We start from the raw sequence: 20,866 nt of genomic DNA on the forward strand, positions 1-20,866 counted from the left end.
CCCTCGCTAGCACTGAAATTGGTTTGGTGGAGGCCAACTCAGGAGTGTGATCCTGGGGCTTCTACTGCAATTACATCAAACCCAGAGATACAGGACAACTTGTCACCCCAGCAGCCCAGAGCCCTGGAGCTGGGCTGAAGTGATTCCAGATTGATGTGGGGGAAAAAACACTCTGGATAAGTGCCAACTCCCCGTTTCTCCCCCTCAGGTGGGAAAGGCAGGCAGCCTGGCAGGGAACAAGTGGGTGACCCATCAATGCTGGCAGGAAAAGCCACTTTCTAGACCTGAGGAAATATTCAGGGGCCGTATTTCCTGCAGACATGGCAACGGGGATTGGTTTTGCTTCCTTTTAATGTAAACAGAACACACAAACACGTTAAAAACCCCAACGTGACACAAGAGAATACATAGAGATTTATATATAGGTATTTACAGACCCTCGCAAACCAAGAGGAAAAATGGCACCTCTGGTTAAGGGAAGCTTCTCTTCCTACCCCCTAACCCTGCCCAAAATCAAAGCACTGAGGCAGCTGTAGGAGCCTCTGCAATTGCTTCTGGATGAAACTTAGCAGGAGGCTGGAATGACATCAGAAACCCTTCAAAGCAAAACCAAACATTCCGACTTTCTGGCCCTGACCCTCCTCCTTGGCAGGCTGACATGCCAAGGATTTGTGTGTCTTTGGAAGAGTCAGCACGACCCCTGCAATTCAGATGCCAATAGCTTCCCAGCCCACCCCAGCTTTTCCCAGCCTTGGCCTGAACGAGAAACGAGCTGCAACCAACCATGTCCAAGAGGGTGGGGAGGAGTAAAGGAAGAGCGGACCCCAAGTAGAGAGCAGACTGCGGCTCGGTGCAGGACGCTGGGAATCAACTGAGGGGCCAAATCTAGCCTTCCCCAGCAGCCCAGCTCGGCCTAGGGAGGGCACAGTGGGGCTGTGCTGCCACCTGGAGGGAGGTGGGAGCACTGCAGCCACGGACCGGGACAGCCCCTGGGGCACCTCCAGGTCAGCCCTTCTTTCCTTGTCAGTCCCCTGCCCAGGAGCCTCACTGCAGCAGCTCCTCCCAAGAAATGGGCTTGGAGAAGACCTCCCTTTCTAACCAGAGGTCATAGTTCATCTGGAAGTCCTCAGGGAGGTCCACCCGCTGGCCCAGGACACTCTGCAGGCAGTTGTCCACAGGCAGGAAGTCCGGGTTGCTGTGGGCCCGGTCGTACCGCCGGGCGTTGAAGCGTTCGATATTGGCACGGAGGGCACATTCCTCTGCCTGGAAGTCCCAAGGCCGGGCATCAAGATCTGGGACAAAGCGGGAAGACATGTTTAGGAGCTGAGCCCTCATGGCAGCTCCCCGCTGGGTTCACTGAAGCTCGGGGCCAGGCTGACCCTGGCTCGAAACGCTGTCAGCCCCAAGCAGGAGACCTCCAATTCCCATCCTCAGGAAGACTGATGGGACTTTTTACTTCGATACAAAGGAAAATCAGGGGAAAAGAGAGAGGCCAGATCTACAGAGAAAGAGGCCACACTGCCATTTTGGGGGGGACCCAGCCAGGGAGAGCCACAGGAATGACACGCTTCTCTGAAGTCACCTTCTCCCTGGCTCTCTGGGATGGATGGCAGGAAGCTGCAGAGCCCCTCATTTGCTCATTCTCTCAGTGCCCTGACCAGGGACTGGGGGGCACTCCCGCTCCACACAAATCCACAGGGCACTGCGGTGCTCACGTGGTCACCTGGCCGTGGGGCCGTGAGCAAGGAACCGGAACAGCGTGGCAGCATGTTCGGGAAAGCCCAGGAAGAGCCCACCCTGCCTGGAGGCCAACGCAGCCGCCCAGACGGGAAGGACACGTGCGGGTACCGAACAGTTACGGGTATGAGGGGGGCGCCCTGCCGGGAGCAAGAAACATGGGGGACAACACGGCTAATGGGCCAAGATCCCTGCATGTGATGGACGCTGAGCTGAAGAGAAGCTGGGTCAGATTACGCAGGAGGGGAAGGGACGCTGGGCCAGCCTCACATGCCTTGCTTAAGAGTTCGGCTCAAATTGTAAGGGAAATCAGAAGCTAATGAAGGATTTTACTCAGGGAGTTAGCACCCCAGAATCTGCTTTTCAGAAAGATCACTGGGGGGACACCTGGGCGGCTCCATCGGTTAAGTGCCTTCGGCCCAGGTCATGATCCCAGGGTCCTGGGATCGAGTCCCACATCGGACTCCTCGCTCAGCAGGGAGCCTGCTTCTCCCTCTCCCACTGCTCTGCCTGCCGCTCCCCCGGCTTGTGCTCTCTCTTTGACAAACAAATAAAATCTTAAAAAAGAAATTTAAAAATAAAATAAAAAATTTTAAAAAAAGATCACTGGGGCTCAGTTTGAGGCACTGACAGAGGGGAAGAAAAGGGGGGCAGGGAAGAAAAGGGGGGCAAGGAAGCCATCAGGGTCTGTGAGAATTCCAGTGGTGAGACCCAAGGCAGTGGTAGTAGGGAGAGAAAAGATGGGCAGTTATCTTGTGACAGTTTCTGAAAAAGGAACACCTTCCAGGGGACAGAGGAATGGGGGTGATCACATGCGCCAATCCCAGGCAGTTTCTCAAAGTCGTTCTTGGAGCTCTTATCCGGATGCTAGAGAAGCAGGAACTGGACTCTGTGGGTTCCTCGGAGGGAAAGGCACCCCCCCAGCTTTGCGCCAGAGCCTTACCATTGCCGTACGCCCAGTCGTCGTTCAGCCGATGCCGCACCTTCTGGTAGATGGCAGACATGGTCTTCATGTTGCTCTTCCGCCACTGCCGTCCCAGGTACTTGGTCTGCACCTTGAGCAGCTTCAGCACGTACAGCTGCATCATGGCCTGCTTCACCTTCAGGGCCCGCTTCAGGATGGGGGCCGACTTGAACACCACCAGCATCTGGAAGGGCCACGAGAGGGCCGGATCGAGGGCAGAGATCAACACCTGCACGACCACCTTGCTGCTCACCCCTTCTGGGGTTACAGGCAGGGGAACCGACCATCTCCGTCTCCCCAGACTGAGGGGTTTCCCGGGACATGGACTCCCACCACTAAAATCATGGGTCATCGTGAAATCTGAGGGAAGCCGTGAACTCACTCACCAGGAATGTTCCTATGTGCGTGTATGGAAAATTTCCGAGGATCCACGGACCTCCCCACCCCAAATGCATCCTCAGACTCAGGGTTAAGGGAGACTCCCAGAATCCCGGTTGTGTTACCGGTGGATGTTAAAAGGACATAGAAAAATCCCTTCTCTAAGTGTCCACTGGCTTCAGGGCACGACTGAGCCTCTTCTAGCTTCCAGTTCAACTCAGCGAGGAACCAGGCACGAGCCGTTAAATGCAAGGACGTGGCAAGAGTGAGTCCGGTGAGAAGGGGGTAGGGGCAGCAGCAAGCCTGCCCCCAGGACACCCTGGGAGGGGACAGCACGGGGTGTGGCCCTCTGCCTTGACTTCCAAGTCGTGTGCCCGCTGACTGCACTAGCTCACCATGGTCCTCGAATGCTTCCATTTTGTCAGCTTGTTCAAGATCCGAAGCAGATTGATACAGGAAAAGAGGTTCCTCCAGCAAAACTGGTTATTGTCACCTGCCTCCTGCAGGGAGAACCCGAGAACAGTTATAACCCTCACAGCTGCAGGGTGCTCAGCAGTGTCCATGGCCCGCACGCCTCTCTCGGAACTGTCGGGCCTTCCGCTCCTCAGCCCAGGAGGACTTCCATCCCAGAGCTTGGCAGGGGAAAGGGAGCTCCCTAGAATTTTTCTGCAGGAAACGTGGAGCATGATTCTGGGGACTGTGCCCTTAGCCCCCAAAGCTGGGGCATCCGCACCCAGCTCCCTCAGAGCTGTGCCCCACGGAGATCCAGTGTGAGAGAGCGAAGCCACCCAACCAGGTGAGCCCTGGGTCAGCAGCCCCTGAAGACCACGCTCCTGATGAACTACTCCCTGTATATCCACATCTTTCCCCTCAGCGAGCTCCCTCCTCTGGCCCTTCTATGCCATTTTGGCCCTTTAAAAGCCAGTCCGCAACAGTGACCTCCCATGTGAGCACCTCTATCCCTGAGTCAGGGGAGGCAGGCCCTCCACCACCACCCCTCACGCCAAAGGAGCAGCCAGGGAAGCATACAGCCACTCACCAGACTCTCGGCGGTCAGCTCCGGCAGCTCGTGCACCACGCAGTGGGGGTAATCCAGGACAGAAATGCTGCAGAGAGCAAGAGAAGCTGGGCGCCCACCCTGAGCAAAGGCTGTGGGCTGGTGAAGCAGCTGCGACAGGGCTGGCTCCTGGCCTTCCTCCCTCACTTGGGAGTGGAAGCAGGACTCCGCCTTGTGTGCACCCCCCTCATCCCGCCAGCTACAGGAGATGAAATCCCTGCTACCACAGAACTTGTACGGTCCTACTAGGGCCAGAGACCAGCCCACCATCTTGTAAGGTCCAGAGACCCTGCCTTCCCCACAGCAACGAGCCTGGGGCCAGGGGGAAGATTTCTCAAGGCAATTAATGTATGCCAAGCCCCTAGAGGAGAGAGTGTCTGGCCGAGAGCTCACCCTGCGGTGCACCATCAAACACAGCGGGCCCAGGCGAGCAGGGCAGGGGTAAGAGCAGATAGGGCTTTACAGTGCACATGGCGGAGGCCCTCAGAGAGCAGGAGGCCTGGCCAGTCTCCTCAAAAAACCACCGAACAGTGAGGACAGTACTGGAGCCCTGGATGAGAACCCTCCCACCCAGGCACAGACTAAGTCACCTGTCACTAGAGTGGCTAGACTCAGACTCGACACACTGGCATTCTCCACAGCAGGGACCGTGTCTCGTTCATCTTTGTGTCCTGAGGCCTGGCAGAGTGCTGGCTTGTAGGGGCTCAACGGGCTCAGGAGGAGAGGCCAGCCAGGAGCCCTGCCATCTGGCCATACCCACCCCTTCCTGCTCCCTCATCCTTATCACCTGTTCTTGGCGGTGATGTAGGACATGATGTTTTGATTGAAGAACTTTAGGATCAAAGGGATGCAGTTGGCAAACACCAGGTGCTGGGCCATGTATTCAAACTGGAACCAACAGAAAGGAATAAGCATGCCCTTTAGGACCTCACCCTCTTTCCTCCAATGATAAAAGGCCTTGGACAGAGGACTGTGTCTTAAAACATTCATGCAGAGCTCAAGGGGGTTTGAAGGTCAAGGCCTCAGTTCTTCGGGGCCGGAGGAGCAGCAATGTCTGAGGCCCTGGCCCAGTGAATGGGAAGGCCCTGCAGGTACCTGGTAGACGTGGTTCAACTTAAAATGCTTGAGCAGCAACAGCAGGACAGCAGAGATGGCCTTAACAATGACCTCCTTGTGGCGGTTCACATCCACCCCCAGCTTCATGCTCTGCAACACCGTGGTGCTGGAAACACAGTTCCCCGGGTGAGCCACCAGCATGTACAGCACAGCCGTTCCTGGTGCTCACAGGAGAGATGGGATTCCTGAGCCTTCCCTGGGCAGAGGGCCCCGCTTCACCGCCCACCCCCACGGACATCTCAGAGATCAGGCCCGGGGCTCCTTCTGCCCACCTCGCAGGCAATCCAGCTCAGCACAATGTATTTCTTGTGAGGCCCCTAACACATTCTTAGCCTGCTTCCCTGATTTCTCAGAAAATGAACTTCTCCTTTTCAAGTTCTTCCTAAGCTTTTGCTACCATATGAACTTGGGTCCCTCAAAGTGTATTCTGTGGAATTACCAATACATTGAGACGTTTCATACTATGGAGAAAAAAGGGCTTTGGAAGTCAGATAAATAGAAGCAGCACTGAGTTAAATCGGTTTCTTAATTCAGGGTTTCTCACTGTAAATCTCTGTAAGAGGAAATTTAGTATTTGACTCGGGAACCCTTCTTCCAAGGATCATTGAAGGCCTAGTGTTCTGGGACACTCCCTTTGGTATTAGCCAACCCCTGCCTCCTCCCTCACCTGGCTATCACTGCCAGACTCAAGGGGCCCAGCCCCTAGGGAACTGGGCTCAGACCTGGGTGGTACTGGCAGGCAGGCTGGAGGTCAGATCAAGGCCCAGGTCCTTCTCAAAGCAGAAAACGATCTCGGTTTGTACTCTCATATCAAAGCAAGGTCAGTGCCACAGGGAAAAACAACCCCTAAGGATTTCACTAGCGCCCTGAGATACCCACAAATATCCTGCATGCCAAATCACCAGTGAAGAGAAAAGAACCCACACCCAGCTCAGGTTCAGCTGTTGGCTGGTGAAGTGTCCAGAAGCTAAACCTACACCTCCTGGATGTCCTGATCACACAGCTTTCGAGGGAGGGTTTCGGGAAATGTCTAACACCGCCTGATTCATTTTACAGAGGAGGAAACGACTTTTCCCCAGTTCACTCAGTGGCAGACTTTTCCCAAGTTCACTCAGCGGCAGAATCCATACCAGAATCCAGGCCCACCACATTAAGCCACTTCCCCAACGGGTAAAACTAAACATTTAATCTGATACAGTTTCTTTCTTCTGAGCCAGGAATACCCTAAACTTAACCTGCAGAGAAACTGAGCCAAAGAGAGAGACAACCTAGCAAGACTGGGACCGAGAGGAAAACACGTCCCTTTCCCCTCTACTCTGTGGCCCCTGACCTGCTCCGTTCACGGGAACACTACTCACGGCATCTCCTCAGGCAGGACATCTGCTAGGATGTTGATTGAGTCCGTCTTGGCCTTTGAGGTGGGGGCTGCAGCCAGCAGGATCTTCAGCAGCGCGATCTGGGGAGAAGCAGAGCTGAGCCCTGAGAGGCAGTCCTTCCCGAAGAGCTCAGGTGGGTGGCAGGAGGGGCTGAAGGACACTGGCAGGGCGTGCTCTCAAGGCCAGTGCAGTGGGGACGGTCCCAGACCCAGAGTACTCCTGAGGAGGAGGCAACACCCCAAAAGCAGGAGCACTCACCATATACTGAGGCAGGCTGGGAAGCAAGCCTTGGTAGAGGGTTTCTGCAGGTACTTGCTCGACTTCCTCTTCTCCCTTTCAACACAATAGGTACAGATACAAAACCCCTGTCCCAACTGGTCTCCTGAGCCAGCTTGCTAGGTGGCTAGAGGAGCATCTGTAAGTACCTATGTAAATAACGACGGCAAACCTTGAATAATACAACGTGTGAGGCACTTTACCTGCAGTAACTCAGTTAATCCACACTACAACTCTGTGAAGAAGATACTATTATTATTCCCATTCTACAGGCGAGAAAACTAAAGCACAGCGAGAGCCAGTAACTGGCCTAAGTGGCCACCTACTGAGTGATGGAGCCGGGAGTCAGGGGCGGGTGACAGGCTCAGAGTCTGCGCCCTGGACCCCCACACAGACCCAAGCCACCCCTGCAGTGGGAGCGAGACTGGGAGCTTTGAGGGCAGGGCCTGGGGCAGCTTTGCAGTCTGGGCCAGCGCAGTGCCTGGGGAATGGCCTGGGGGTCTGGGGTTTTGTATTTGTACCTATTGTGTTGAGAAGGCCTCGGACTCACCCCCGAGAGAGGAGAGCGAAGGTACTCCTCCTCCATCTGTGCCTGGACCTCTGCAATCGACGTGTACTTGTGCTGGAGAGAGAGCAGAGAAACACCTCTCATTCTCTGGCCGAAGCCCCACACCCTGGCAAAGACCCCACTCGATTTTCTTCAGACACAATCTCCTCAAAGAGGACTAAGTCACCACAAAGATCCCTAACTTAAGTCCTAAAATATTTTTCTAAGTGGGCACATATTTCTTTTTTTTTTTCCTTTTTTAATTTTTTCTAAAGATTTTATTCACTCACTTGACACAGAGTGAGCATGAGCCAGGGGTGGGGGGGGAGGGGGCAGAGGGAGAGGGAGAAGCAGACTCCCCACTGAGCAGGGAACCCAATGCAGGACCCGATCCCAGGACCCTGGAATCATGACCTAAGCCCAAGGCAGACACTTAACCAACTGAGCCACCCCGGTGCCCCCGTTGGCATATATTTCTTAAACCCAGTCTAAAAAGCACACGATAGATTAGAAAAAAAAAAAAACACACAAAGGAAAGGGGCTTTTCAGACAACCATAGAGACAGGAGAAAACTATTAGAGGGAGGGTCCAGGATTCAGAAACGCCTAGCAGCACAGGGCCCACCTAACTCACTTCTACTACAAATCTCAAAAATAGATTTCAAAAACATATCAAAATTTCCACTCCTGACATGTTGTCAGGGGAGACAGCCCTTCCCCACTCTTGGTGTTTCCTCCCACATGGAGGGATATGCACGTGTAAAAAAACCCCCGCTCTCCCCTGCCCCTTTCCACACACTCACTCCTCCCTTTGCCGACTAGTGAGTATAGGGAGAGGAACAGGACTTTCTGAGCCCAACCACCTTCTCTCTTCACTTTAGAAAAAAGAAAAGCCTATGTTCTCTTCTGCTCCTCAACCAGGCTTAGCAGGGTTCCAGCACTGCCTGACCCTGGGTAGATGAGTCCACCTAATTCTGGAAGTAAAGCATTAGGGTGCACATCATTGCTGTGTTCTTATGCCTCATTGTCCAGTCGCTCTATCAGCAATAAAGCTGGTGTTTCGATTTCCATCTGCCTACTCCTCTATCTCAACTGCCTTAGAACTTGGACTTGGAAAAGGGAGGGCTATTTATCAGGCCCTTTAAAACTCCACCTATTAAAATAAAAATAAAATAAATAAAATAAAAAATAAATAAATAAAAAAATAAAACTCCACCTATCAAGTACTATCTTTAATAAACTCTCAGTTAAGTCCCCAACAAAAACTCAGCTAAAATAAATAGAACTTACAAAGAGCTGTATTAAAGGGTATAGCCACGGTCCACCTATGCCTCCACCCCAGGTTCCTTCAGACAGACAACAGTCTTAAAAAGGTTTCTCCCAACGGACTGCTCTCACTTTACTCATTTGGGACCAAAGTAGGTCAAAAGCTCATCCAAAGCCACCTACCTGTTTCAGAGTCTTGATGCTTTCATGGATTGGCCTGGGCAGCCCCACCACCGTGTTCGTGTCACTGGAGAATAAAGAAAACCCTGTGTTAAGCCTAGACAGCAATTCGCCTCAATTCCTAAACACCAAAGGCCAGGAGAATGAACTCCCGTTACCTTTCTTCAAAAGGATGTCAGATCACACTCACCTGCCTAGGGTGTAACCTATAAACTTGCTGCGGCTGGATTCCAGGAACATCTCAATGTCTTTCTCTCTGTCAAAGAGAAAGAACGAGGTTTTTATTAAATGTTATTTCAAGGTGTCATGGTCAATAAAACATAGAATGCCCAGAAATTGTGAAGCCAGAAGAAAAGGTCTCCCACCATTGTTTTTCTTTTTAGGTAAACAAGAAAAGAAAAGAGAAAGAGAAAAAAATGAACAAATGAACTAAAATCTTCAGACTATTTTAACATCCTCTATAATGTTGTTGGATCAATAACCTGAAACTATATTATGTGTAACTAGTTTACCAGTAAAATTAAGGTGCTACCTCAAACTGAAAAGCATACTTTATTCAGCTAACAAGTCCGTTTGTCAAAAGAATTTCTCAAATATTTAAAGTTATTACAACAATTAGACCTATCAACTACAGAGATTTTCATATGAGTCCTGGGTCCGTCTTAAACAACTGGCACACCCTGCATGAGGACTAGTTTTGTACTGCCATCACAAATAACTGAAAACTGGGGTTTCAGATCAAGAAACTGACTTCTGTATCCTTTCACGTGTCCACCTATTTCTTAAGTCGGTGCTTTTTTTTTTTTTTTTTAAGATTTTTATTTATCCATTTAAGAGCGAGAGCAAGGAAGAGAGCACGAGCAGGGGGAGAGGCAAAGGGAGAGGGAGAAGCAGGCTCCCCGCTGAGCAGGGAGCCCGATGCAGGACTCAATCCCAGGACCCTGAGATCGTGACCTGAGCCGAAGGCAGACGCTTAAGTGGCTGAGCCACCCAGGCGCCCCTAACTGGTGCCTTTTCAAACAGATGCCATTTCTACATATCCAGGTACCTTCCCACCCATTGATTCATGCACACATATCTCAAACACCTTAATTACGATTCTAAAAACTCTTCCTTAATCTTGAATTCTTCTGTGAAAAACCACATGCAACTCCAGCAAGAGTGCAGATGGGTTCAGTTAAATGTCCTGGTTTTCATTTTTCCTATTCCCCCTTCATGATAGTACAGCTAACCAAGAGCTAACTCATCTTACTGACTCAAGAGCCATACAGGGGTCTCTCTGAGCAAGTCCAGCACCCTGAGACCTCTGGGCCAACAGAGGGTACTTTAAGAGAGTTCCATCCCAGAGCCAAAGTCAGCCTGGCCCCACAGAGGACCTCCTGTGGTGACTCAGGCCAGGTGCCAGGCCTGGGGGTGGGAGGCCTCTGGTTTCAGGAGCCAGAAGTGCGCCAGAAGTCTGAGCCTCACCTGACCTTGGGAGCCCACGGAAGCCCTTTGGGGCAGGCGAGCCTGTCAGTCTGAGGGTGCTGTAATGGGGGAGGCATCACTTCATCCCGCTCAAGGGGGAATGTCTCCCCCTCCAGACTGTTGTCATCATCATTCTCCTCTTCCTCTTCTCGAGAGTCATCAGCTTTGTAGGGATCCCGCTCGTTGAAGGCATCCAAGTTGTCCTGTTTTATCAGCGCCTGAAAACAGGGGGAAGGGAAATCAGACAAGTGCCAACCGAGCAACCACAAAGGGCAAGGAGGCTAGAGAGGCTGTAACACAGAAAGGTGGTAGGCAGAGCCAAGAGCAGGGGAAAAATCTGAGAGGAAGTCAAGGCTGGGCCCAAAAGACAAAGCCTTTCTTGCCCCAGTGCCTCAAAAGTGCCATGCTGTGAGTCCCCACGATAAACTGGACCCTGGGCTAGAGACACAGTGTCCCTGGCCCAGAGACCTTCATTGGGACTAGCTGGTCAGAGATGGTTTCCAACAACAGCGCTCACCCAGGGATCATGCTGCCATGTGCTGTGCACCTCGGGACCCTCGGGACTCCCAGGGGACATCCGTCACCCTTACCTTGTGCTCCCGACGGCCCCGCTTCTGCTGCTGCTCAATCAGGTCCGAGGCAGACGCCGGCGGGGAGGCAGCCCTCATGTTGCGGATCACCTTGATGCTGTCCTCGGGCAGCGGCGGGAGGCCCAGGATGGTGCGCTTCTCAGCCTTCATGCTCTGTAGCTCCTCAAAGCCACCCAGTGTGCACTGCATCGTGGACAAGGGACGGGGCCGGGCTCAACACCTCCGCGAGTGGGTCCCCGAGCCCCGTGTGACACCACAACCCGCACCAGTCTCTGAACAAGGGACTGATCACACAAGGATCCAGTGACGCCAACGCGGGAGCAAACAGACCAAGGGAAGGAGACATGCAGGCTGACTGAGCTAGTGGACACGCTTAGCTCTGTATGTATGATATACTCTTCAGATCAAGAAGGCAGACTGAAGAGCCTACCCCTTCAGGTTCCTAGACAAGTCTGTGAGACTCACATGCTTCAAAGGCTGTACATGCCAGTCTTTCAAATTGGGGATACACTTTTAGATACTCCAAAAAAAAAAAAAAAAAAAAGCTTCCTCTCAACATGCCCCTAGAAGCCAAAACCCCAGTGGTATTCAGCTTTTATCTCTGGCTTCAGTGAGGCTCTGTGAGGAACCAAGAGGATGTCTGACCAAAATAAAATGCACACACCACTCTAGAGAGGCGCTAAACTCACTGAGCCTGGCTCCACAGAGCTGGCCTGCTCTGCAAGGAGGAAGCGAGCCCCGAGGGGACGAGGAATCCCACCTGCAGCTCCTCTCTCTGCTGAGGTCACTCCTCCAAGTGGGAAGGGCGCTGGGCTTCGCTACTGACAATGGCCCCCAAGCCAAGGGTGCTAGCCATTCCTTCCCCAGCCAGAAACAGTCTCTACACCACCCCCGGAGGGAGACGGCACTAGCACAAGGTTCGCTCTTGCTCTCTTGCTTCCTTCAAGTGACCTCTGACTGAGGGGACCCAATTACACCAGCTCTACTTCTGCCTCCAATCACTTCATATACTCCAGGCTCGGAAGCAGCCTGTCTGGGGAGAAGGCGTCTTATGACTAGAGAAGCAGCTTGCAGGAGTCAGAGAGCCAACAGTCTACTCTGACCCAAGGGCCAAGTCCTCTTTGGCTACAGTGAGGCAAAAGTGTCTTGTTTTGTTTTAAACCAAAGTTTTATAGTTTAGTTATATATTAATTTATATATAGTTTTTCACATAATTCAACATTTAAAAAGATATGCAGTGCAAAGTCTCTCTCCTGCCCTGACCCCTAGCAGCTGAGTTCCCCTTCATAAAGTTTTTTTTTTTAAAGATTTTATTTATTTATTTGAGAGAGAATGAGAGAGAGAGAGAGCACATGAGAGGGGGGAGGGTCAGAGGGAGAAGCAGACTCCCCGCTGAGCAGGGAGACCGATGCGGGACTCGATCCCGGGACCCCAGGATCATGACCTGAGCCGAAGGCAGTCGCTCAACCAACTAAGTCACCCAGGTGCGCCCTGAGTTCCCCTTCAAGGAGGTGCTCACCAACACTGTCTTCCAGAGCAGCAAGAGAACTTTCTTCATGGGGAAGTGAGGGGCATGGCCGCTGCAAAATTTGGTCACCATCCCAAACAGCATGATGGCAAATGGTTCATTGTTGTACAGGGGGGAACCTAGGGGTAACACAAAGGGATCAGGACCAGCAGGAACAGGGCCCTCCCCAAGGCCAGCAGCCTCAGCTCCCAGGCAGGGCCTCAAAACCCCAGGATCTGCAGGGCCCTACCCAGCTCAGCCCTGAAGGTCTGTCGCATGGTCCTCCACTCAGCCTTATCACCCTCACACTCCTGGTGAACAGTCTCCACAATCAGGTACATGATGTTAAGCAGGACCCTGGGAACAAAAGCCAGCTCATAATGGTGCAGAATGGGGAAGCAAGGGAGTATCCTGGCTTCTCCACGGTCCAGCTAACAGGAGGAAAGCACGTGCACAAAGGCTAGTCGGTGGCAGAGGGCTATAACGCAGAGAAAACTAAAAGTCCCACAGAGCGCCCCATGGGGTGCCCTTTCTTGTCCTCTGCTATTAAGGGCATGACCAGATCTTACTCTGCTTTGCATTCCAGCATTGAGCTAAGTGCTTATCAAAGCAGGTGCTTCATCAATGGCTGAATGGATTAATATGAACAAGAATGGCCCAAAGCATTTCTGGCCCTAAGCTTCCTGGAGCAAGAAGAGCTCAGAGGTGGGAGTGAGCTGCGGAAGTAGGTGCCAGATCAGATGAAGCAGCGCAGGGTCAAAGCGAGAACAAGCAAGTGCTACTGTGATGGAGCGGAAATCGGGAGCCAGCGGGCAGCGCCCAGGGACCCGACCGCAGTGGGGAACGCCACGAATGGCCGGTCTGAAAACTCCCAAACTCACAGAGACAGATGCTAAGCCTCACAAAAATGGGAAGGTGATCTCACTGTTCAGCAGTTGCTATTACTTCCTGTACAGCCACAGAATATCATGAAGGAGATGGGGGTCAAGCTGCGCACCCGAAGGTGGAGCCAAGGAGCCACGTCGTGCGTTTCACCAAGCACAAAGTATCGTCAGCAGCAGTGTGGGCAGGAGGCCGCACGTCACTGTGGCTCTATCAAGTGGCTTCACCCTAGATTTCCTGTGGGTGGGGTCTCAGCCCAGAGCCCCACTGAGGGAGAGCCCCCCCGCGGGGCCGACTCAGGGCAGACGGAGATCGGCGTGTGCAGAAGGCGCGCACACACAGCGAGGGCCCCGGAAGACGCCCTCCCGCTCCCGGCTCTGATCTCATTCTCAGGGAGCCCAGGCTTGCTGCCTGCCTCACCTCAGGTCTGTGCTGTCGGCCAGGGAGATGGCCGGCTTCCTCACTGCGCTGCTGCACGCCGCACTGTTGCTGCAGGAGAGATTTGGGAGTCAGGCCTTCCCCCAGGAAGGAAGACAAGGAGTTGCCCTGACAAGGGCGCCCAGTAGGGGGACTGAAACGCTATGATAAGTGCTTTGACTGCCCGAGAGGCCACAGTTCAACCTGAGTGGTCAGAATAGAGCCTGGGACCACACCGTCAGCCCCAGTTGGCCCATTCACCCTTCTCAAAACCACTGAGTTCTGCCAGCTCTGTCCCCTCGCCCCCTGCCTCCCCTTCCCTACTCCAGCTCCTCAGAACAACTCACTCTATCTCCATGTTCAGAAGCTCCACCAACGCATTGAACGTGCCCACCTCCAGGAGCAGAAAGATGTTGTAGCGCATCCAGGACTGCACCTCTGCCTCCGAGCTGCACTCTCCAAAGGTGCCTGCAAACATAGGGCACAGCTCACGGAGTCCCTCCCGGTATCGGGCTGGACAACGTCACTGAAGGCAGCGTCAGAGGGCCTGGGGGCCTGCTCGGTACCTTGGGCAACATAGAGAATTGCTCGAGCCACCTTGAGTCTTTTCTCCCTGGCAGTGACTTCCAGGCCATCCAGGAGCCTCATGGCATGGGTACGGTGCTGGTTGGTATCCAGCTCGGTCCATTTCTTATCTGTTACTGCAGGGCAAGAGACCAGTCGCACTTGAGCCCAGAAAAATCCTCACAATGGAATGAACACAATGTTAACTCACCAAATTCAAGACTGCCACAAGACCAGAAAACTCAGAAAGAAAAGTTACTCTCTAGGTCACGCTGCTGCTCTACGAATTTCCAGGCTGAAACACTGCTATTTTTGGTGCAATTCTAATCACAGAAAGCATTCCCCCCCCCAGTACTCACACTCTACAAAGCCACCACCAGAGCACCAGCAAGCCCACCCTAAAGGTCACATGTGGCCTGGAGCAGTCAGGGTTCGGCAGGTTTCTTAGGCCAGGCCAGGACGACTCAAGGCACTCAGATGACCAAGAGAAGCTCTGCAGCTGTCACGGCACAGGGTCAAAGGAACCAAGAAGTGCAGAGAATCATCTCACCGTGGATCCGGAAGTCCTCCTCAAAGCATTTTCGATTCATCAGGAATTCTGGCCCTTCTGTGTAGCTGTAAAGCTCTATCAAGAACAAAGCTTCATCAGCTCCATGTCCATGTGCCATAGCAGGTCACACACGCAGCAGAGAATATAAGGCATTTGCCTCTAGGCCCCACTCTGTCCCTGAGTCACAGTGACTCCGGGACTATCCAGTTACTAAGGGGATCTTAGTGCTCCGACGTACATAACGGAGAGAGTGCTGACTCCCCTCGCGGCAGATAATCAGAATGCCGGTTACACATAAATCCAGGCACTTCCAGTCCGGTGCACGTCAGTCCCACCATGCCATGCGAGGTGGACTACCACCATGGACGTGTGTCTCTTAAGTGGCCATGACCTCCTAGCTAGGACCTGCACTGAGAAGCCTGAGGCCTGAGAAGCAGCTCAGGCTAGCCCCACATGACATGTGGAGTAGCAGTGGCAGCAACAGATGTGCACAGATGCAGGCAAGACCTACTGCTCTAGGAGAGACCACTGTCAGGCGGACAGTGTATGGCCAAGGAGCATCACTGTCTGCGACTGGGCCACAGCCAACCGAGCTGGCCGCACAGCAGAGGTGCTTCACCAAAGTAAAGGAAAAGCCAAACGTATGAGATACACAAAGCTTGAATCCCGTAATTAATATGTTTATATATATATATATATGTTTATACGAATGCTATATATGTGTATATATATATCATTACTAGCTAACCAAAGGAAAACATGAACTCCAAAATGACACTGACTCTTAATTTTATTAAAGACCAATACAGAAAACAAACACCTCCCAAGAGTAGGAAGGTCTGTGCTTTACCTGCGAGCTCTGCAGCCCACTTGTCTGTGTCAGCATATTCAAACTCCAGATCTGGCGACTCGGAATAGCCCTGCGGAGAAAAAGAGACAGTAATGCCAAAAGGAAGAGATACATATGTGTCCAGAGACGCTGCTGTGTTACAAGACACCACTGCCTCCCCTTTCTGAGGTTTTATCACATTTTGTCTCCGGGCCTAGCTCAGGTTTCCCTGTTAAGCCCTTGCAGAGCACCTTCCACTTTTCTCTAAGAGCACAACTTCTCATTATATACCAGCATGGGTGTGTGTTTCATGTCTGCCTCTCCATGACACTGCAAGTTCCTTGAGGAGGAGAACTTTGTTCACTCTGCTCACCAGTAACTTCACAATGCCCAGCACGCTACCTCGCCTGAACGAATGAATGAAGAGTTTATAGTCAAATAAACGCTTGTTAGATAAATGAACACAGAGCTTCTATGTATTCTGTGCAGTGAATGACCCGTTCCACATGGTGCTAAGATGCCGGAAGCCTCACTTCTTTCTGGCTAGTAGTAGGCCATCAACAGCTCAGGACAAAATGAGTACTGACATTCTCAGCTTTCCTGCTTCTCTCAAATTTCAGTGAGAACTGACAGACAGAGAAGGCGGCAGCCTAACAGAATGGTTTCCCTCCCACACACAGGAGAGAAATGTGACAAAGAGAATCTTTTCACTGCTGGGGGGCGGGGGGGGATAGGTGATCACCCAGAACACACCATCTTGAGAGCCTTGTGCTGGGAAGAGAGAAGAGGTGATGAAGTAGGTAAAGTCCTCAGGCTTAATTCCAAGCTACTTGGGAAGAGAAAGACCAGCCACAAAATGACATAACAAACCCACAGACACTGAAAAACATGAAGAACTCCACTCTGTCAGAGGCAACAGAGTGTGTACACTTTCACAAGTTACTGAGCTTCAGTTCATTTATGGAATGGGGATGACGAAAATCTATCCTGAAGGTTTTTAAGGACTAATCAGAATTATGTAGCGCAAAGGTGGCTCTCCTCAAGTGATGGCCTCCCTGTCCTCCAGGCATCGCTCAAGCTCCCGGCCGACTGATTCCAGCTAGGCCCAAAGAGCTGGGTGCAGAACCGGCATCTCTAAGAAAATAAATTGAAACAGATCTCTCAGCTTAAACGCGTTCACTGGCTGGCCTTCCACATGTTGTGTCTATATGGAAACTAAAGGGTAGGAGAAATTTAAATCGCATCAAAGGGTATTTATTTGCTCTTTCAAGGCTACCTAGGGAAATTTTAAACTGTTTTTAAACTGTAACTCCTCTCCTGATGAAGGCGGGTTCACCCCCACCACTTTGATAATCCTCCATCACCCCACCAGGCAAAGGCTCCTAAAAAGTCAGTTTCATTGCTTTTTCAAATTCACCTCAAGCTCAGAGTATCTCTATTTTGGACTTGCCAAATTTTGACACGTTTTACCAGAGCTTTGCACTTGCGAACAAAATACAAAAGCTTGAGAGGAACTGATTTCACATATCAGTCTTTGGTATGACCTGGTATACTGCGTCTGGACAAGGAGGAATTCCTTCTCATTAATAAGCGCCTCACTGCTGATCAGCCTCTGAGTTATCTCTGGTGAAGGAGACCTCACAGTAAATACTCTGGGAACGTACTGATTAAGAAGCCCTAAGATGCTGCGACGTGTGTGTCTTCATTCATGAAATCTACATTGGGAGGGAGTGGGAGGAATTCTTTAACTCGGGGTGAGGTGACTAGTCAGCTTCAGACTATGGTGTCTCCGGAACCAGAGGAAGAGCCCACTAGCAAGAAAGGGAATGTTAAGCCCTAATGCTTGTTTACAGTGTGTATTTGTGATCGTTAACAGTTCGACATCGGGCGGACTAGGCACTGTCAAACGACAGCCCGCACCTGTAAATAGCTAAGGTCAGACTGAATAGGGAATGTTACTCCCTCCTACTCTCAAAATCTCCGGGCGCGTAGTACTATTAGTGATAATTAGCTCCGTCCGCCTCCCAGCTCCCTTCCCTGCCCACACACACCGCCCACCGCACGCTGCGGAGCCCACAGGACAAGCCCACAGAGATGATTAGGGGTCGGGGTGCCGCCGCCCGCCCCCTGGAGCGCACGCAGACCACTGACTCCTCACCCCCGAACTGGGGCCGGGGGCGGCTTCCCCAGGGGCTGGGGCCTGGAGGCCGCACCCTCAGCCCCCGCCCCAGAGAAGCAAACGAGGAGCCGCCGGCCCCGGGAGGTTCTGGCAAACAGCGAGCTCGGGATGGGACCCTGGCCTCACGCCCCTGGCACCGGGGCTGCCAGCCTTGCTTCCTGCTCCTTTCGCTGTAAAATGACAACTCTCCCACCGGGCCCTTTCCAACCCTCCGGGCAGCCCAGCTGGAACCCGAAGGAGGCCCCGAGCCCGGGTCCCCCGCCGCCACCCGCCCGGTGCTATACTCGCCCCCCGAAGCTCCTGACCTCCGAGTCTTTGCGCTGGTTGCGGTTGAACTCCCGGGCTTTGCCCCCGGGCAGGAGGCCCCCGCCGGCCCGCGGGGCTCCGGGTGGAGGCTGCGCGGTTGCCGGTGGTGGAGGTGGTGGCGGCTGGGGCTGTTTGTTGTTCATGATCAGTGGGCCGGGACCGCCGGCTGCCGGCTCCATCTTGGCTGCTCCACACCCCCGGCTCAATTCACGGCCGGTAGCCGTGATGCAACTCCCGCGTGATTTCCTCCAGGAACGCTCCCTGGTCGCCATATTAGGTGTGGCGGCAAGTGCTGGAAGCCATCTTGGCTGCCCAACACCTCGCGAGATTGCGTCTGCCGAGACTCTTACCTTTCTCTGTCCTTTTGGTTTTCGCCCCTATTCAGTACTTGTTTAGGTGCAGTTTTATCTGTGAGTACTTCCATAGCTCCTTAGGTCAGTTTAGTTGCGCCCACCTCGCTTTAATATAACTTTGCACGTGACACTGTTACAGCTCTGTTCAAAGCTTAGGGGATAGAACAGTGAACAAAATGGGCACGATCCCAGTCTTCACGGAGTTTACACTCACCTGGGGGAGATACGCTAAACAAATGAATAAATCAATAGAACAATCAGTGTTGTGACAAGCATACATTCATCGTTCATTCAACAAACAATAAACGTCTCTGTGCTTCCAGGCAGTGCGATAGAATGGGGAACACATCACGTTCCCGCGCTAATGGTACCTGACATAGTACCGAGTAGGACAGAGACACAGTGAACGATGAGCACGCAAATACGACATTAGAGAAAGAAGTGCTGAGAAGAAACAAAAAGTAGCGTAAGGCATTAGGAAGTGGCAGTGGTGATGGGACGCATGGCTATGTTAGGTCGGATGCCAGGGGTGGCAGGCCTGAGAGTACGATTTTAAATGAGTTCTGAAGAACTGAGAACCAAGCAAAGCGCCCTGGAGCAACTTAAGCAGAGGGACCTGAGGTCGGTGTGGCAGGTGAGTGAGCCAGGGGAAGAATAGGAGGAGGTGAGGGCCAGATAATGCAGAGGCACATAAATGCAGAGCATGAAAAGAATTTTGAATTGTATTCTAAGTGAGATGGAAAACCATCAGAGGGTGTTAACCAGGGAGCTGTCATGGTCTAATGTATACAAGACCAATCTGGCTGCTTTTTGGAGAAAGGATTAGGGAGTTGACAGTGGATGAGGGTAGGCAGGTTCGGAGACTTTATAGATGACAATGACGGTGCTTGCACCAGGATGGAGTTAGGATGTTTCCATATTGTGTGGGTAGATCCTAAAGGATTTAGTGAAAGGCTGGAATCCTATCAACAAGACAGAGTGGAGTAAAGGATGAGTCCTAGATTTTTGGCTTGAGTAACTAGGTGAGTGGTTGTGTTGCTTATTAAAATAGGGAAGTCTGGGAGAAAGAAAAACAGGTTTAGGAAGAAGATCAAGATTTCTGTTTTGGACATGTCAAATTTGAGATGCCCATTAGACTCCTTAGGGGTAATGTTTGATAATTACCTATTACTATGCTGTGAAGTCCTTAAAGGCATTTTCGCCATCTTTGTCTCTCCGGAGCTCCATCTTGGCTACTCCAGCTCAATTCTCAGAAAGTCCCCATGTTGCAACTTTTGCGAAATTTCCACCACCCAACTAGTAGAGGTACTTTAAAAGTCTTTGTTGTAAACTAATAAATAAATCTAAAGCCACTGTGTTGCTACGTACTCCTACTGATCTTCCTGTCTTTTGCCCCCTTCTTCTCATATCCAGTAATATACTTTGTAAATTAGCATTTCGTCCAAGCAGGGCTGGGCCAAGGTGATAGGAAAAACCAAGGAATTTGCAGGAAAAGGACTAATGCACCAAGGACAATGCACCACTAATGCTGGATAAAACCAGCAGGTCCCACAAAACCCAACACATAACTGCTATCTAATTTAGTGACCAGTTTGGCCAAGTACTAAGACGGACCTACCACAAGCTGGGGAGTGGGTGGGAATAGACCTTTAAACATCCTATACTGTTTCAGCTCTATTCAGAATAGGGAAGGTTTAAGGTTTTAGTTCAGTAATTCCACTTCTAGTAATAGATCCTAAGGAAACAAAGATTTAGACAAAGATATATATATGATGATGTTCCAGCCAGTGGTATTTTTCAGCTGTGTAAAGTTGGGACCAACCTAATTTGAGAAGTAGCCAATAAGAAAATGACTAAAAATGGGGGCATGGATAAAATTGAATATACAGACGCCATGAATATTTGTGTTTAATATTAAGAAGAATTTTTAGTGACAGGAGAATGGTTATGACTTCCTTCTTTCCTCATCTGTAAAATGATGATAATCCCATCTGTCTTATGAGGCTGTGGATCAGATGAGCTCATTCATGTGAAATCATTTTGAAAACTATAAAGCATTTTTTAAAAAAATTATTTTGGGGCGCCCGGGTGACTCTCCCACCAAAACCTGCCCTCACGCTCCTATTTCATGAACATCACACCTGTAGTCTCCCTCACTTCACTCCCTGCTGTTTGCCTGACTCTCCCAGCAAGCCAGGCTGGGCTTTTATTATTCTTTTTTAAATATTTTATTTATTTATTTGATAGAGAACACAAGTGGGGGGAGGGGCAGAGGCAGAGGGAGAAGCAGGCTCCCCGCTGAGCAGGGAGCCCAGTGATGCGGGGC

The 20,866-nt window shown here is 51.6% G+C and overlaps 1 protein-coding gene across 1 annotated transcript; it reads right to left on the reverse strand.

The window, feature by feature from the left end:
• Positions 1-333: 333 nt before the first annotated feature.
• STRIP1 (striatin interacting protein 1) lies at positions 334-18,468 on the reverse strand. Its single transcript, XM_028102021.2, has 21 exons — positions 18,187-18,468; positions 15,724-15,793; positions 14,874-14,948; positions 14,326-14,460; positions 14,107-14,227; positions 13,763-13,831; positions 12,711-12,817; positions 12,473-12,600; positions 10,954-11,136; positions 10,364-10,581; positions 9,087-9,152; positions 8,900-8,963; positions 7,455-7,526; positions 6,887-6,961; positions 6,611-6,708; positions 5,232-5,358; positions 4,924-5,024; positions 4,119-4,185; positions 3,475-3,579; positions 2,681-2,885; positions 334-1,292 (listed from the first exon to the last, which is right to left on the reverse strand). Exons 1-21 carry the CDS (start codon positions 18,457-18,459, stop codon positions 1,045-1,047), a joined length of 2,607 nt encoding a protein of 868 aa, XP_027957822.1. The 5' UTR covers positions 18,460-18,468; the 3' UTR covers positions 334-1,044.
• Positions 18,469-20,866: the final 2,398 nt, after the last annotated feature.

The sequence above is a fragment of the Eumetopias jubatus genome, unplaced genomic scaffold, assembly GCF_037043125.1.
Source record: "Eumetopias jubatus isolate StellerSeaLion01/CBP00866 unplaced genomic scaffold, mEumJub1_p1.0 scaffold_4, whole genome shotgun sequence".
Classification (NCBI taxonomy): domain Eukaryota; kingdom Metazoa; phylum Chordata; class Mammalia; order Carnivora; family Otariidae; genus Eumetopias; species Eumetopias jubatus.

Bases quoted from the DNA above. Each gene is read 5' to 3' on its own strand.
- STRIP1 (XM_028102021.2), bottom strand. From the start codon at position 18,459: ATGGCGACCAGGGAGCGTTCCTGGAGGAAATCACGCGGGAGTTGCATC. The intron at 5,359-6,610 runs GTGAGTAGTGTT...CTGTGTTTCCAG, and splicing joins GTCCTGCCTGAGGAGATGCC to CACCACGGTGTTGCAGAGCA. The intron at 2,886-3,474 runs GTGAGCTAGTGC...TGGCCCTTCCAG, and splicing joins GGAAGCATTCGAGGACCATG to ATGCTGGTGGTGTTCAAGTC.